General features: G+C 44.6%; 2 protein-coding genes across 16 annotated transcripts in view; one reads left to right on the top strand and one right to left on the bottom strand.

Annotated features, from left to right (window-relative positions):
- Window positions 1-670: 670 nt before the first annotated feature.
- Window positions 671-7,522, top strand: PDHB (pyruvate dehydrogenase E1 subunit beta). The gene is made up of 10 exons (XM_032290296.1): window positions 671-777; window positions 860-913; window positions 2,905-3,012; window positions 3,096-3,158; window positions 3,259-3,294; window positions 3,930-4,215; window positions 4,654-4,764; window positions 5,101-5,192; window positions 6,564-6,705; window positions 7,013-7,522. Exons 1-10 carry the CDS (start codon window positions 736-738, stop codon window positions 7,156-7,158), a joined length of 1,080 nt encoding a protein of 359 aa, XP_032146187.1. The 5' UTR covers window positions 671-735; the 3' UTR covers window positions 7,159-7,522.
- A 1,906-nt stretch (window positions 7,523-9,428) lies between these two features.
- Window positions 9,429-17,704, bottom strand: part of PXK (PX domain containing serine/threonine kinase like) — a 94,414-nt gene continuing 86,138 nt past the window's right edge. For 4 of the 15 annotated variants that reach the window (XM_032290281.1, XM_032290283.1, XM_032290284.1 and 1 more), the window contains one exon: window positions 9,429-10,720. In XM_032290281.1, coding sequence (XP_032146172.1) covers window positions 10,512-10,720 — 209 coding nt within the window. In that variant the 3' untranslated portion in view covers window positions 9,429-10,511. Of the gene's footprint in view, window positions 13,739-14,545; window positions 14,579-17,704 lie in introns of all 15 variants that reach the window. The other 11 variants (XM_032290280.1, XM_032290282.1, XM_032290294.1 and 8 more) reach the window with 6 other exon arrangements.

Raw genomic sequence — 17,704 nt, 5'->3', positions numbered from 1 at the left:
TAACCTTCCCCCAAGCAGAACCCCAACTTCTGCTTTAGGAAGCAGTGGGAAAAGATCATGCTTTGGAGTCAGACAGTCCTAAATTAAAATATCGGCTCATTTAATCAACTTCTGCTTCAATTTACCCATCTTCAAAATGGAGATAATAGTACACTAATTACCTAAGTGGGGGGGAGAATGAGCTATAAGGCACATATCACAATGCTTGGCTCACACTAGATGCTTACTGCAATCAATGAAAGCTATGGTCTGCATTATATGGAATCAACAGACAGCACTGTCCAGGGAAGACTAGGCTCACTCATGAAGTGGTAAGTTCCCCATCACTAGAGCGTGTGTAAGCGCTTCTTGGAGCCCAAAGGATTCCAACATCCACAGCAGGTCGGCCTCACTCTTAAGGTCTCTCCAGCTTCCAGAGATCATGCTCCTCAGTATCTGACTTCTAGTCCCCACGCTTCAAGCAACACCGACCAGGCACGTGTGCCCAGCGTGCACCCCGCCTGTCGGCCACCGCCTGCTGTCAAAAAAGTTGATTTGAAGCGGCTCCAGGAAGAGGGGCAGGGCCAGCCACACTCCACCTCCGCCCGGCCCCGCGGCCCCTCACCCGGTGGGCGGGTGGGCCGGGCACGCAGGCGCCGCGCCTTACCATTGGCCTGTGCCGGGGAGGCGGGGCCTGTTCACGTCTGTCGGCTTCTCTATGTTGTCATTTGCTAGCGGATAGAGGACACGACCAAGATGGCGGCGGTGTCTGGCTTGATGTGGAGACCCCTTCGCCAGGTAGGCAGCGCGCACAACCTGTATCTCCGGGCGACCCCTGCCCACCTTGTGGCCCTTCATCATCTTCTTCTCTCCCTGCCAGGTCTCCGGGCTGCTGAAGAGGCGCTTTCACAGGACCGCGCCAGTTGCGCTGCAGGTAACAGGCGGGGTCTCTCGTCGGACAAGGACGGGGAGGGGCCCCCTTCTCCGGGAAGGAGGCCGGAGTCGCGCCTGCGCCGTGGCCGGCCGGCGCCGTGGGCCTTGGGTTTGCGGAGCCTGCACCCGCGGTGGAGCTCCTGCTGCTGCTGCCTTCGCCGCCTGACACTTAATCACACCGGCGAGTCACCTCCTCACAGCTGGCTGGGCAGTGGGAGAAAACTAAGACTAGGCGTTTCCTCCCTCACTCCATGTTTTTTTCCTTTAAATTGCAGTAAAATACACCTAACTTAAAATATACTTTTTAGAAGTGTATCATTCAGTGACATCAGAAGTGCATTCACCATGTCGTACAACCATCACCACCATCCATTTCCAGAACGTTTTAATCATCCCAAACAGAAACTATCCATTACATGATAACTCCTCATTTCCCTTCCCCAAACCTCTGGTAACCCCTGTTGTACTTTTCTGTCTGTATGAGGCTGCTTCATATAAATGGAATCATCTAGAACCTCATATAAATGGAATCATCTGGTTTTTTGTGTCCGCCTTATCTCAGCGTAATGTCCTCAAGGTTCATCCATGTTGTAGCATGCGTCAGAGTTTGATTCCTAAGGCTGAATATAATGTGTATGTATGTGTGCGTGTGAGTCTATATATGTATATATCTATCTATATATATATATATAGATATAGATATATATTTTTTTGAGACAGCCTCGCTGTGTCACCCAGGCTGGATGGAGTGTCACTGCAACTTCACCTCCTGGGTTCAAGGGATTCTTGCGACTCGGATTGCTGAGTAGCTGAGAGACAGGGTCTCACCATATTGCCCAGACTGGTCTTGAACTCTTGGCCTCAAGTGATCTGCCTGCCTTAGCCTCCTGAAGCGCTGGGATTACAGGCATGAACCACCTAGTCCAACCCAATATTTCCTATTTTTTTTCTTTTTTTTTTTGAGACAGAGCTTTGCTCTTGTCGCCCAGGCTGGAGTGCATTGGCATGATCTCAGCTCAGTGCAACCTCCACCTCCTGGGTTCAAGCAATTCTACCTCAGCCTCCTAAGTAGTTGATTACAGGCGCCTACCGCCATACCCGGCTGATTTTTATATTTTTAGTAGGGTCGGGGTTTCACTGTGTTGGCCAGGCTGGTCTCGAACTCCTGACCTTAGGTGATCCACCTGCCTTGGCCTCTCAAAGTGCTGGGATTACAGGTGTAAGCCACTGCACCAGCCTTGTTTTGTCTAGTGAATAATGCTGCTGTGAACATTGATGTGCAAATATATGCTTGAATCCCTGCTTTCAGTTCTTTTGGGTATATAAGTAGAAGTGGAATTGACGGGTTGTATGGTAATTCTCCCCTCCTTCCTTTTTTTAACTATATTTTACCATTCTTTGTATTAAAATAGCAAATCCTACATTCTGGATGCAAAGTGGCAGTGCTTGGCACCTATTGAGTGCTCAGTACATTAATATATACAGTCAAAGACCAGCTATGTGGGATAGAAATGTTACTTTTAGAATTCTTTGAGGGCTTTTTTTTTTTTTTGCCCACTTTGAGACAGAGTCTTGCTCCGTCACCAGGCGCCAGGCTGGAGTGCAGTGGCACGATCTCGGCCCACTGCAACCTCCGCCTTCCGGGTTCAAGCAATTCTTCTGCCCCAGCCTCCCGAGTAGTTGGGACTGTGGGTGCGCGCCACCATGCCCAGCTAATTGTACTTTTAGTACATACGGGGTTTCACCATGTTGGCCAGGATGGTCTCGATCTCTTGACCTCGTGATCTGCCCGTCTTGGCCTCCCAAAGTGCTGGGATTATAGGTGTGAGCCACCTTGCCCAGCGAGAATTCTTGGGTTTTTAAAGAGAAGCCTGTTCTAGTGTTTTTACATTGTATGCTGTGGGCACCCTAGGTAAAAAGAAAGGAAGAAAATCTTAGTTGAGTCCTCAACAGTTCTGAAGCTTATTGACTGTTTTTGCATACCTGTGACAGGTGACAGTTCGTGATGCTATAAACCAGGGCATGGATGAGGAGCTGGAAAGAGATGAGAAGGTATTTCTCCTTGGAGAAGAAGTTGCCCAGTACGATGGGGCATACAAGGTAACTAAAATATATGAAAGTTATGCAAAATTGAGGTCACTGTTACCCCCAGATACACTTAAGGGATCAACTCTTAATTGTAGGTTAGTCGAGGGCTATGGAAGAAATATGGAGACAAGAGGATTATTGACACTCCCATATCAGAGGTAAGTCATCCAGTGGGGAGCTGACCCTTGGGCATGTCTGTTAATGTTCATTGTCCTAATTTTTATGGATTTTCACTTATGTTTATGTTTTACTTTGTAGATGGGCTTTGCTGGAATTGCTGTAGGTGCAGCTATGGTATGTAATACTCTTTATGAAGCTCATCCAAAGATATTTCTTTTTTTTTTTCTTTTTCTTTTTTTTTTTTTTGAGGAGTCTCACTCTGTTGCCCATCTCGGCTCCCAGGTTCAAGCGATTCTCCTGCCTCAGCCTCCCAAGTAGCTGGGATTTCAAGCTGTGCCACTATGACCAGCTGATTTTTGTGTTTTTAGTAGAGCTGGGGTTTCACCATGTTGGCCAGGCTGGTCTCGAACTCCTGGCTTCAAGTGATCCACCTGCCTCGGCTTCCCAAAGTGCTGGGATTACAGTTGTGAGCCACCGTGCCCAGCCCGAAAGAGATTTAACATCACCTTTTAAAAACATCATTTGGGAAAGAAAAAAAACACCACCAAGTAGGTAGATGCAGTAGTGCTTGCCTATAGCCCCAGCTACTTGGGAAGCTGAGGCAGGAGTATTACTTGACCCTTGGAGTTAGAGGCTGCAGTGAGCTATGACTGCGCCACTGCAGTCTAGCCTGGGTGACAGTGAGACCTTGTCTATAAAAAATAAAAATAAAAAAACATCATTTGAATGTTAGAAGACTTGGAGTGATTGTTTGCCACTCTTTATTGCTATTTCTAGTCTTTTTAACATACAAATATTTTATTTTACAGGCTGGTTTGCGGCCCATTTGTGAATTTATGACCTTCAATTTCTCCATGCAAGCCATTGACCAGGTTATAAACTCAGCTGCCAAGACCTACTACATGTCCGGTGGCCTTCAGTCTGTGCCTATAGTGTTCAGGGGGCCCAATGGTGCCTCAGCAGGTGTAGCTGCCCAGCACTCACAGTGCTTTGCTGCATGGTATGGGCACTGCCCAGGCTTAAAGGTGGTCAGTCCCTGGAATTCAGAGGATGCTAAAGGACTTATTAAATCAGCCATTCGGGATAACAATCCAGGTCAGCACAGGGACCCTTTGTTTTCTTTTGAAGATTGAAAAGCTAAAGTGATATATTTGCACAGAGGAAATCATTAAAGGCTTTTAGTCAGGCTTAGATGTATCATATAAAATGTTAATAATTTATGTAGTAAAGATAGTAAAGAATGGGCTTTTCCTACTTCTGACTATAAAGGTGCCAGCTAGGTAAAGGAGACATTTACTGCACACCCACAACACTGGTTTAACCTCAATAGATAAAATTATATTGACCAAACTATAAATTAGTTTCTAGTTACAAAGTACCTAAACTGTCCTCAAGGCTGCCAGTTGTGGTAGAAATAAGGCTAATCAGCACAGTGACACTTCTCACAAGATGAATGATACTGCTTTGTATACAGTTTTAGACATTCTGGATGTGATTAGTTACTTTTGTTTAAATATTTATGATATTTTTCAGTGGTGATGCTAGAGAATGAATTGATGTATGGGGTTCCTTTTGAATTTCCTCCAGAAGCACAGTCAAAAGATTTTCTAGTTCCTATTGGAAAAGCCAAAATAGAAAGGCAAGGTAAGAGAACCAAGATATATATTTAAACAGTATTTTTAATCCAGCCTGTCAATTTTGGTAAAATTTAATCTAGAAGTTATTGCCATTTACTTTGAAAAATTATAGGATGAACTCAAGAATGTGTGATGCTCCAATTTTTCATCCATTTGTGCTTTTCTAGATTTCAGTCCGAGAGGTTTGTGTTTTATTTCTAGGAAGGCTGCCACACTCCTCAGTTCACTGGAATGAAGTTGAGTTGAAGACTTTATGAATGAACAAGAGCCACAGCTGGCTGCAGAGTGGTGTAGCATCTTTAGTTTCCACCCGATCTCTGATCTGTGACCACTCTGTTTTCAGGAACACATATAACTGTGGTTTCCCATTCAAGACCTGTGGGCCACTGCTTAGAAGCTGCAGCAGTGCTATCTAAAGAGGGAGTTGAATGTGAGGTGAGTGGACATTTGTTTGTTTTTTTGAGACTGTCGCCCATCCTGGAGTATAGTGGCGCGGTCTCAGCTCACTGCAACCTCCGCCTCAGGTTCAAGCAATTTTCCTGCCTTATCCTCCTGAGTAGCTGGGATTACAGGCACATGCCACCACGCACACTGGCTAATTTTTGTACTTTTTAGTAGAGATGGGGTTTCAGTGTGTTCATCAGGTCTCGAACTCCTGACCTCTTGATCTGCCCACGTCAGCTTCCCAAAGTGCTAAGATTAGAGGCATGAGCCACTGTGCCCCACCCCACATTTACTTGTTTTTAAAGAATTAGACAGGCTCCTTTTAGATTTAAGACCCAGAAATAGGACTTTTGAGTTCTGTAACAGGTTAATTAGATGTAAAACCTTGCTTTTTCACTCATTTCTGTCTCTGCTTAAAGCTGGGAACCTGCCTGCATTTCATATATTTTTTACTACTCCGGTCACTTAGGCTCTGGATCTTTTTTTGAGAGACAGGGTTGGGAGCTCTCTGAACCTCTCCTGGTTCTCAGTGACATACCCCGAGAGAGAGAGAGAGAGACAGGGTTTTCTTTTGTTGCCCAGGCTGGAGTGTAGCAGCTGGATCATGGCTTACTAACCTTGAACTTCTGGGCTCAAGTGATGCTCCTACCTCACCATTCTGAGTTTCTGGATCTTTTAGAAACCTACCATGTGCTAGTTATACTTGGATGTGTTATGTACTCTAAATCTGTTTCATCAGAAGAAATGCTGTAATAGGAATACTGTCCTGTTATAGGGCAGTTGTGAGAATTACACTTAGTGTAGTGCTTGGTACACAGTAGGCACTCAGATGTTAACTGTTACTCATTTTGATGAAGGAATTTAAAGTGAAGGAGGATTCGCTGGGTGTGGTGGATCACCTGAGGTGAGGAGTTTGACCAGCTTGGCCAACATGGTGAAACCTCATCTTTACTAAAAACACAAAAATTAGCCAGATGTGGTGGTGTGCCTGTAATCCCAGCTATTTGGGAGGCTGACGCAGGAGAATGGCTTGAACCCAGAAGGTGGAGATGGCAGTGAGCCGAGATAACACCACTGCACTCCAGCCTGGGCAACAAGAGCAAAACTCTGTCTCAAAAAAATAAAGTGAAGGAGGATAAATGAATCCTATAACTGCACAGAGCTGCTTATAGTAGACATATAAATCTTTGTATTATTTAAAATTCTTCCTTTTACAGTGTATATATTCATGTGCCTATTCATGGGCAGATTAGATTTTCCTAGATCCAAAGATTAACAGGAAAAAAAGGAAATGGTATTATGGGGATAAGGCTCTATTTATGCTGCGGTCACTCTGTAAAGTTTATTATATTACCTGTTTAGGTGATAAATATGCGTACCATCAGACCAATGGACATGGAAACCATAGAAGCCAGCGTCATGAAGACAAATCATCTTGTAACTGTGGAAGGAGGCTGGCCACAGTTTGGAGTAGGAGCTGAAATCTGTGCCAGGATCATGGAAGGTATTTCAAAGAAACTGGTTCTAGAATACAGTCAAGCACAGTAACTAACATCGTGTACCTGAATACACGATATACGTATGTACAGGATAAAGAGATTGAAAGCTAGGGGTGGCCAAATGACTTGAACTCTGAACTTATAAGTTTGGCATTTCTCCTCAGGTAAATACTTTAAAAGCAAATCCAGAAAGCAGCTCCCCATAATTAGGATTCCTTATGTTTTCTCTTCCTGGTCAGCCACATTTCTGTGCCAAGGTGGTAGTGCCCAGCTGGCATTTACTCTCTCTCAGTTCAGCCTTCCTTCTCCTAGGTCCTGCATTCAACTTCCTGGATGCTCCTGCTGTTCGTGTCACTGGTGCTGACGTCCCTATGCCTTACGCAAAGATTCTAGAAGACAACTCTATACCTCAGGTCAAAGACATCATATTTGCAATAAAGAAAACATTAAATATTTAATTTGGACTTGAATATCAAGTCGCTGAAATTTATTTGATACTTGCCGGCACTGCACCTGGATTCAAGACTTTACTACTCATAAAGAAAAACAATCTCTAAAGCAACAGCAGGTGTTTTTGTACAGGGAGGTTTACACGTGTTTGTGTATGGAAAACTCTCCACTCTCCTGCACTAGAAGCCATGCTTCCTTTTGTCTGTTAGAGTGGCCATGTTCTTTGAATAAAATTGTATAACGTTTTACCTTCTCTCACTATAAGGACAAAGTATGGATGTGTCCTGATGAAAGATATGTCCATATGTATAAAATTAAAGCATATAATCTACTGTTTGTTTTGATAAGGAATAAAAGAATTCCTAACTATGACTAATTGTTTGTTTGTTTTTGAGACAGGGCTGGCTCTGTCGCCCAAGCTGGAGTCAGTGGTGCAATCTCGGCTCACTGCAACCTCCACCTTCCAGGTTTAAGCGATTCTTCTGCCTCAGCCTCAGAAGTGGGAAATTAGCCACCACATCCAGCTAATTTTGGTATTTTTAGTAGAGTGGGGTTTCACCATGTTGGACAGGCTGGTCTGGAACTCCTGACCTCAGGTGATCCAGCTGCCTCAGCCTCCCAAAGTGCTGAGATACAGGCATGAGCCAGCCATCACACCCAGCCATGACTAATTGTATTTTTATACTAAAATAATTGGCTAGGCTGGGCGTGGTGGCTCAAGCCTGTAGTCCCAGCATTTTGGGAGGCTGAGGCGGGTGGATCATGAGGTCAGGAGATGGAGACCATCCTGGCTAACATGGTGAAACCCTGTGTCTACTAAAAATACAAAAAATTAGTAGGGCATGGTAGGACGTGCCTGTAGTCCCAGCTACTCAGGAGGCTGAGACAGGTGAATTGCTTGAACCTGGGAGGCAAAGCTTGCAGTGAGCTGAGAAGACACCACTGCACTTTAGCCTAGGCGACAGAGCAAGACTCCCATCTTACAAAAAAAAAAAAAATTGGCTGGGTGTGGTGGCTTACGCATATAATCTTAGCACTTTGGGTGGCTGACGCAGGTGGATTTCTTGAGTGTAGGAGTTCAAGACCAGCCTGGGCAATGTGGTGAAATCCCATATCTACAAAGAAGAAATAGAAAAAAATCAATGTGGGTCGAAAACTTGAAATTCTGTTCAGAAATTAGGGCCACCAAGGGCTCATGCCTATAATCCCAGCACTTTGGATGGCTGAGGCAAGAGGGATTGCTTCAGCCCAGGAGTTTGAGGCCAACTTGAGGCAACATGGCAAAAACCCTGCCGACAAAAAACAAAAAATATGTATCTGGTGGTGTGCTTGCAGGATTGCTGAAGTTCTGGGAGGTCACGGCTGCAGTGAGCCGTGATTGCATTACCGCACTCCCGCCTGAGTGACAGAACAAAACCCTGTCTTAAAAATAACAACAAAAGAAATTAGTGTCATGTGGGAAATAAGCTGATACTGTACAAGACCATTAACTGTATTCAAATATCTGAACTATGCAAAACAGCAAAACTGACTTCAGAAGGACTCAGGCCTCAGAAGCCTCTATCAGGAACTAATCAGCTAGGCTGCAACACACTTGGAACAGGAACTTATCCACAGGCTCTTCAAAGGCCTAATTCTAATAGCCTTCTCTTTAAAATTATGGCAAAGTTGGGCCGGGCGCGGTGGCTCAAGCCTGTAATCCCAGCACTTTGGGAGGCCGAGGCGGGTGGATCACGAGGTCAAGAGATCGAGACCATCCTGGTCAACATGGTGAAACCCCGTCTCTACTAAAAATACAAAAAAAAAAATTAGCTGGGCATGGTGGTGCGTGCCTGTAATCCCAGCTACTCAGGAGGCTGAGGCAGGAGAATTGCCTGAACCCAGGAGGCGGAGGTTGCGGTGAGCCGAGATCGTGCCATTGCACTCCAGCCTGGGTAACAAGAGCGAAACTCCGTCTCGGGAAAAAAAAAAAAAAAAAAAAAAATTATGGCAAAGTTTATATCAGGTGTTTTTCCCATTGCCAAAAGTCAGATATTCTGTCAAATGCAACCCTCTTTAGAAGCTGAAATAGAAAAAATGGGTTTAAATTAGTTTCAGAAGCATATAGGTGGTACCTAATTTAAGTAGCAAAACAGGATTGTTCTTAGAAGGAAAATGAGACACAAAAGAATAGAGACAGGATAGCCAGGAAGGAAACTTTAGACAGTGTGAATGTATTCTTTGTTAACAACAGATGCTACAAAAAGTTCTCATTTGAAATATCTCGTCAAGCTACAGACACGTTTTCTTGACATAGTTTATTTTAATAAAAAATACAGCTGACATTTATCACAGATTACATGAAAGTATACACAATGACATTCTCTGCATAGTAACCAACACTGATGTGTGTACTTGAATTTTTAAATAGATTATTTATAATCCTTTAAAGTGCAATTTATTTAAAGGTTTAAGCAAATCAGGATAAAGGATCTTTCTAATAAATGATAACACTAAAAGGATGATATATTGATATATTTAGATAAATTGTTCAAAAATCGTAATTGATTTCTATAGATGCCAAATTTACTTCTGTTGTAATAATGACCTGCCTCCCTCAAACCCCAAACTTGACTTAATTGCTAAGGATTAAGACGATCCTCTAATTGGCAAGAGCTTTTTCTGATGTTAATATTTTTGTCTGTTTCAGTATTCTCACTAAAAAGAACTATGGGTCTAGAGTAGTTGCTTTAGCAGACCTGAGTTCTATAACCACAATGGTATTCCTGTTAGAACTTAAAACAATGTTGTGAACATTCCCCATTATATTTGAGGGGAAAATGAAGAACTCAGTTGCTTTCTGACTCAGCAATGTAACTATGCTTTGGACTATAGTGTTCATGTCTAAGATAAAGGTAGCAAAAATTGGAGTTATCTAAAAACCAGAAAATGCTTTAGAGAAATGAACTATGAGAAATGTTTCTAGGAGCTGTCTGATGGGGTAGAAGGGGTTGCAACACAAAGGCCATTTCCTGCTGTGATTGAATATTGTCACTGTTTTTCTGTCCATTTACTTTTGTTGGTGAAAATATTTCAATATGCTGCTGCCCCAAAAGCATGCCCATTAGAGGATAAACAAGACTCCTTTACAAAAGGGTTAATAAAGGAGCAAAATATTTCTTCAGGGAGAAATGCCAGCCTAACTTTATTCTACTGAATGAATAGTTTCCTCTTGAAAAGCTGCTTACGTGAGCATCTGCAAAACAGTACTGTCTGTGGCTGTACTGGCTCAGCAATTCTTATCCCAGGAAGAGGGTAGTTTGTGGGGTAGGGTGAATAGGAATAAAAAAGAACTTTCCCGTCCAAGTGTAAACAGGAAGCTTCAGCCGATCTTAGGAGCACTGTGATCACAGGTTTCGGCTTTCCTCAAAGTTCCTTTTTGGAAATTCTGGATGGAGCTGAGCAAGGCCCCTCGGCTCACACCATTCACAGCCTGGGACGAGAGCTGGGCAGGTGCCTCTGTGCTCGCAGGAGGCAAGGGAGCTGCTGGTGGTGGTAGAGGTGGAGGAGGTGGAGGTAATGCAGATATCCCTGTGGAGGAAAAAGGGGACAGTCAGTATTCACCTCTGCAGCTGCCCTGCACACATGCTACCGCTCAGTCTTGAGCAGAATGGACTTTGGTGAGAGTCCACACGTTTTCCTCAGAGGTACCAAGATACCTAGTACTGTATGTGTTCTTAAGATACTCAACAAAGCTAGAAGCATCAAAGGGGAATTAAAAGTTGCCATTTCCCTCAAACAATAGTCATGTTAAAGGCTGTTGGAACAAATATTACAGATTACATGAAACCATATATGGTGGCATTCTCTCCATAGATGGAGCTCTGACCACATTTGCAAATATTAGGAATGGTCCCCAAAGAAGAGTTCCATCCATCAGTTACTTCAGCCAGGTCCCAGGAAGCTCTGTCTACTTCTGAGCTAGCAATTAAAGACAGACATCTGCATGACGGAGCTGGGCTTCCTGAATGTCAGTTACTCATGAGGGATGAACAGTTCTTTGGCTGCTCCAACACACACAGTATTTGAAGGATGTGATTTTATATAAAATGACAAACCACTCAGGATTCTCAGCAAGGAACACAGTGCCTCCTGGGTTATGCATTTCCTAGAGGAGTCTGTCTTGAATAATAATTTCCTATTAGGTTGCATTAAAGAAATACAAAATGCTGATAACTGTTAGCAATGCAAAGCAGGAGGCAGAAGGGTCTCTCCGGCAAGAGTGTTCTTACAGAGAAATCTCTCAGGTACTGTTCTTTCCATCGTGGCCCCCTTTGCCAAAGCATCAGGAGAAACTGGAATGTCATGCCGTGCCCCAGTGGGCAGGGAGAGGGAAACTGGGCAGGTGTCTAAAACTTCCCCCAGCTTCCAGGCACGTGGACATCTGCAACTTGACTTTTATATTTTGGAATCACTGAATGGATTGTTCTCTCAGGACAGAATAAACACTGAGTACAGAAAAAGCCTTGCCTTAAAGAATGTTCCTGTGCCACAGTTAGTTGCCCCGTCTCCTGTGACCTTGCAGCTCTCTCAGGCTCCACCTGTCAGACGCTGCCTCTGTCCCTAACAAGGCTACCCCAGGAAGACATTCTGCCAGACAATTTCCCTACACTGCTGCTGAGTTGTGATAACGGCTAACAGGTAAAGCTGCCCGACTGAAGTTTACATGGGTATTGGCTCAGAATCACCAACACAATACTCAGGTACCTCCTTTTCACCAAGTGTGATGACAGGAAACGGTCAAAGTCTTACAACTGATAGAAAATCACTTACCTTTCTTTACATCTTTTACCCAAACCTAAGGCAGCTGAAATTAAAGAATCACACAAATACACACGCTCATGCTCTGCAATCTTGCAATGCTCAAATATAGCAATACAAATAAAGGTTAAATACAGACAAATGACCAATATGTTCATTGGTTCTACACAATAACAACTGATGAATGAAATTCTGTTATGTTTTATGCTAGGGTGGATTGTGGGAAAATGTTCCTGACTTTATGTCACAGGGTTACAAAGATAAGGACTTTAAACCTGAAGTGACTGTTGAGGAGGGACAAGAAAATAAGCATGTGTGATAAGCATTCCTCTGAAGACAACTTCTGGAGAGTGACCAGTGAAATAGCAGCAGGAAGGGGGACCTCTGCTGAAGGCTTTTGGAATTCAGTCTCTTGACTGCAGGGAGGGCCCAGAGGAGTGAGCTCTGCCACTGAGGGGTGAGTAGGTGCCAATGCCCTTCCCCAGAACCCTCCCAACCCAATGGCCAGAAAAGGGCAGCGGAATCTGGACTTGATATCAGGGCCCAGTGTGTAAAAGAAGGAGCTCCAGGGTTTCTGCCTCCCAGGTTTGTGCTTTGACCCATGGCAGAAGAATCACTGCACAGTTAAGGACAGGCTTCGGCTGCAGCAGTAGGCGAGGGAGTTCTACTTGGGAGTTTGACTAAAGGCGTAGCACCGGCCATCTAGAAACGGACCAGCCCTCCAGGCAAGGACTCTGGGAGGCCGGAGACGGGCCTCAGGGCTGGGCTCAGGGGTAGGGGCTGCCATCTTGGCACAGAACAAAACTGCTTGGTCTCATAGAGAACCAACCCTTGGTTTTGGCCTCATTACCAGGCCCTCAAAATTAGAAGTGCAAATGCACCACTGCGGAGTTTGGGAGTTGGGGTGGGGCTCAGTACATGCATTTCCCACTGTCCAAGTAAAGGCTGAAACTGTTGTCACTTTAAACGAGTCTCTCTGAAAATGTAGGTGGTGTAAATAAATACGCTGTCCAAAGGGCTCCAGGGAAACCTGTGCATATAAAACGAATGGAACGAAAGGACAGGCAGCAGGATCTCCCTGATGTGACCCCAGTGGTCCCAAGCATCCAGTGGGGCTTGATGTCCCAGCAGGGCCACTTTTCCTCACTGGGACTGCAACAACCATGGTGGCTCTAAGGTACAACCAGGGCAAAGGAGGCCGAACCCAACTTGTCAGTTTGGAACAGGGGAGAGGAGGTCTGGGAGTCAGAAGGTGAAAATGGGAGGCAGGAACACAGGCCTGGGACTCAGTCTCACTCAGTCCACCCCATTGATTGTTTTTGGCTTTTCCTTTTGGCCCTTTCCATGGTCCACAAGCTTCCTGAAAGGTCCACTGGGGCTTCAGCTATAACACATGGCTAACAATGGAGGTAAGAGGGGACAGGGCAACAGGGCCAAATGAAAGTTGGCCATTTGGCCTGTGACAAACCTGGGAACAACTGCCTGCTGCCTGCGCTCTCTCCACACGTAAAATGTGAATGAGTCCCTCCTGCCAAGAGGCCTCCAATACCCTTATCTCCAGGCCACATACAAGAGCAGACCGATTCCATGTTAAACTGATGATACCTGAATTTCTGTCCAGGACGGGGATGCTCCAAACAGCTCACCTTCTGTTATGATTAGGTCAGTCCTGATTTCTCCCATCTCACTTTCTCTTAGACAAAATCCCTGAGAGCCAACTACTTACTCCACTCTCCCCAAAATCCTCTCCACCAAGCCACATGGGAACCTGGCAGTCCAGCAAAGGCCCTGGCAGAGGGCAGAGATTGCTGCAGTGAGCACATAGGTCAGATCTAGGGAGGAATGCCAGGCCAGAAACACCCTCGACAGCCTCGTGGAAAGGAGTACCCCTCTGACTCTTAGGCCAGCAGTGGGTAATCTACAGGTCTCTGTAATTCTGAGTTCCTCTGTGATCACATACTGGAGGGGAGGCCAAGTGGCCATGAGACCACACTAGGGTAACACCAGATAATCCAGCCACCCTCGGGAGAGAAGGAAGCAGGCAGCCCCCAGCTCTCAGGAGAACCACCTTCTCCTTTGGTCAGGCAGGTGAGGAGGCTGTACTCAGGTCACAGATCGAGAATCATAAAGGATGCTTACAAAAGAACTGTTTTTCCCTACCATCAGTTAAAAAGCCAGTAAGTTGTCTTCCTGTAACCAGGAACTCAACTGCCTAACACTCTTTCCTCTTCATCAGAATAACTAGGAACCAACATTTTAGCAGCAATAGGACTTTGAGAGTTATGGTTTCCAAAATTAAAATATACCAAAATGCCATGCAGTTGATTTGCAGGTTTTAGAGCTGTATTTTAAAACTGAAATCAGAGTGAAAATGAAGATTTTGAAGGTCATGGTGAAAATGAAATGAATATAGATGAAGTCACTGAGTACTTTTTAAAGATGCTGTATTTCATTTAAATATTCAGATAAGGAAGTAGTCTCAAATCTGCTTTCCCACTTGTTCATCACTTCAGCGATCGAGACACTTGGGATCCTATTTCACATACAGAAACAGAGCATCTTTAAAGTTAGAGAAATCAGCATAGTTTACTTTACCGAAAATTCACGTTCAAAATGGTGCATGCTCTACTGAAAACAGCAAAGAGAGAAAGAGAAAGAGGGGACACAAGTCATTATTCAGATTTTAGTGTCATTTAAACAAATAGTAACAGACAGTAAAATATTAGTCTGAATCACAAGCTGATTATTCTCACTTCAAAACTAGGATATACTCAAATTAATTACAAAAGGCACTGGTTTGGAAACATGATTGTAAGCCTTTTAAAACACGGCAAACGTATTTATAGAATAACCAATGAGTCGCTTTTTGATCCAACTAATGAGTCGCTTTCTTCTTCATGTTCTTTGTCCTCTGAGCCAGTTAGGGGCTATTTTTATTTATAAGCACAACGCTCCCTTCAGAAGAGCCATGAAGGTTTTACCTCTGAAAAGCAGACTGGACATGAGGAGTGTACTTAGTTCTATTATTGAACAAGGTTGATCAAGAGGGGAGAAAAATGAAAACCCACCACCTTTTTCCAAGCAAGCCTTCTACAGTCTACAATAGACTTGTCTCTTTCAAGTTGGGAGGAGTGTGAGCAGGTCTAGGGCCAGAGTTCCTGGGCAGGCATCCTCAAGGTGGGAGCACATGCGCCCCTCTCTAGAGTCTGAATTGGGTAGTGAACTTACTTAAGGCTATAAAGTCATTTTAAAAAGGAAAGTGGCCTGGCATGGTGGCTCACCCAGTCAGGAGATCAAGACCATCCTGGCCAACCTGGTGAAACCCCATCTCTACTAAAATACAAAAAATTAGCCGGGTGTGGTGGCAGGCACCTGTAGTCCCAGCTACTTGGGAGGCTGAGGCAAGGGAATCGCTTGAACTCAGGAGGTGGAGGTTGCAATGAGCCGAGATCATGCCACTCCACTCCAGCCAAAAAAAAAAAAAAGGAAAGCAAGGTAAATGTTTTTCTTGTCTTCTTTTAAACTGACTAGATCCCCAGCTAAATGTGAAGGAATATCTTTTGGGAAATCTCAGAGTTCCTAACAAACCAACTCTGCCCTAAGGCCTTCTCCTGGAAAGAGGCTGGGAAACTGGGAAACGAGGCCCCATGTGGGATGGAGCTGGGCAGGCTGACCACTCACATCTGGACAGCTTGGGAGGAAACACAGATGAGGGGGCAATTCTTACCACCTGACAGCAATTCTGAGCCTAGAACGGGTTTCAGACTTCGATCTGGAAGCTCTAACATTCTCTCTTCTTTTCTGCCTTAAGTCTTTTTATTATTATTAACCCTTCTTCCTGTTAAGAGTTCTCAGTCACTCTCTGTGCCCAGACAGCTGTTTTCCCTCTGTTGGGGCTCAGAAAACAATACCCCAAAATGAAGACCTCAGCAGCAGCCTCAGAGCAAAAGTTTTTCTTTGACCTTCTCTTGCCCCCCAGTCTTCTCAGTCTTATGGTCCCCCAAGGCTAGCCAGAGAAACTAGGATCCCTCCTTCTCCAAGGTGGGTTATAGAAACAGAACCCCTTTTCCCCAAAGCCAACCATCATACCTAAAAATATTACTCTCCCTCTACCTTTCTGTGTAAAAACTGGCCATAAAGAAATCACCTGGCTGGGCGTGATGGCTCACACCCGTAATCCCAGCACTTTAGGAGGCTGAGGCAAGCAGATCACCTGAGGCCAGGAGTTTGAGACCAGCCTGGCCAACATGGCAAAACCCTATCTCTACTAAAAATACAAAAAAGTAGCCGGGTGTGGTGGCGGGTACCTATAATTCCTACTCAGGAGGCTAAGGCAGGAGAATTGCTTGAACCCGAGAGCAGAGGCTGCAGTGAGCCAAGATCGTGCCTCCAGCCTGGGCACTGCAGCCTCCGCACCAAGAGTGAAACTCCATCTCAAAAAAGAAAAGAAATCACCTGACCTACCTCGTCTGACTGTCCATCATAAGCCCCCTATTTCAGAGAAGGTCCTGCCCATACCCAGAAGGAAGGAATGCTGCTCCGAGAGGCCGAGAAGAATCTAGGCAGCCTTGCTAGGTTTTCCCACTCAGCCCATTATTAGCATTAGATCAAAGCCTTTCCTCCAGTCATATTTCTACACGGCTGTCCATACTTTGTTGAACCTAAGCATAAAAATGGACAATTTTCCCTGTACCTTTGGGTCTTCATTCTGAAGGCTCCTGTGTATACACATTAAATAAACTTGTATGCCTTTTATCTTATTAATCTGTTTGGCCAGTTGAATTTTCAGCAAAACTTCGAAGGACCAAGGGGAACCCCTGACCCTCACATCTCTTCCTCTTCAGATTTGAAACTTCCCTTTCTCTCTATTCATTCTTGAAAACTGGGTTTTCTACAACTGCCAGCTTTCTCACTTCAAAATTATTGCTTAAAATATAAACTACAAGCAAGAACAGCTAGAATTATCTGATTGTAGGGCATTCATAGTTTATACTTGATAGTACTTTACTGCTTAGAAAGCCCCGCCATGTACGCCATAAAGAGCGGGACTTCTTTTAAAAGACAGCTTCAAAGAATGGAAATTATCTGTCCAAGGTCATAGTGGGGATGTGACAGAGCTAGGACTCCAGCCCTGGTTAACTGACTCGACATTCAGGGTTCTTTTCACATCAGCCAACCACAGCATTGCAGCGGTGCATCCTGAAGAAAGCAGGTACTCAGTAAATCAATTGTGTAAATGAACAGTTAGACTCCTGGCTCTAGCACCCCGCTACCTTGTGTGACTTTGGTCAAAGTCTCTTAACCCTACTAGAGCGTCAGTTTCTTCATCTGTAAAATGGAGCTAAGCTAGAGTCCACTCACACTGGATAGGAAGGTATTTACGATGATTAACTGACAAAAATGACTATAAATCAACAGTGCCTGGCACAAAATAAGTGCTCCAAATAGATATAATTATTTTAAATAACAATTTAGGGTCCTCTGCTTACTTAGCTTTCCCAAAATACTCTTTTAAAAACTCACTTTTTAAAAAAAGGGCTGGGCGTGGGTGGCTCATGCCTGTAAACCTACCATTATGGGAGGCCCAGGTGGGTAGATCACTTGAGCCCAGGAGCTCAAGACGAGCCTGGGCAACATGGCAAAATCCATCTCTACAAAAAATACAAAAATTAGCCAAGCACAGTGGCACACACCTGTAGTCCCACTTGGGAGGCTGAGGTGGGAGATTAAGGCTACAGTGAGCTGTGATTGTGC

The sequence above is a fragment of the Sapajus apella genome, unplaced genomic scaffold, assembly GCF_009761245.1.
Source record: "Sapajus apella isolate SASKATOON/1434 unplaced genomic scaffold, GSC_monkey_1.0 scaffold23, whole genome shotgun sequence".
NCBI lineage: Eukaryota > Metazoa > Chordata > Mammalia > Primates > Cebidae > Sapajus > Sapajus apella.
Note: the sequence above shows the minus strand (reverse complement) of the source record. Positions and strands in the feature narration are given on the sequence as shown.

Bases quoted from the DNA above. Each gene is read 5' to 3' on its own strand.
- PDHB (XM_032290296.1), top strand. From the start codon at position 736: ATGGCGGCGGTGTCTGGCTTGATGTGGAGACCCCTTCGCCAG. The intron at 914-2,904 runs GTAACAGGCGGG...TACCTGTGACAG, and splicing joins CCGCGCCAGTTGCGCTGCAG to GTGACAGTTCGTGATGCTAT. The intron at 3,013-3,095 runs GTAACTAAAATA...TCTTAATTGTAG, and splicing joins AGTACGATGGGGCATACAAG to GTTAGTCGAGGGCTATGGAA.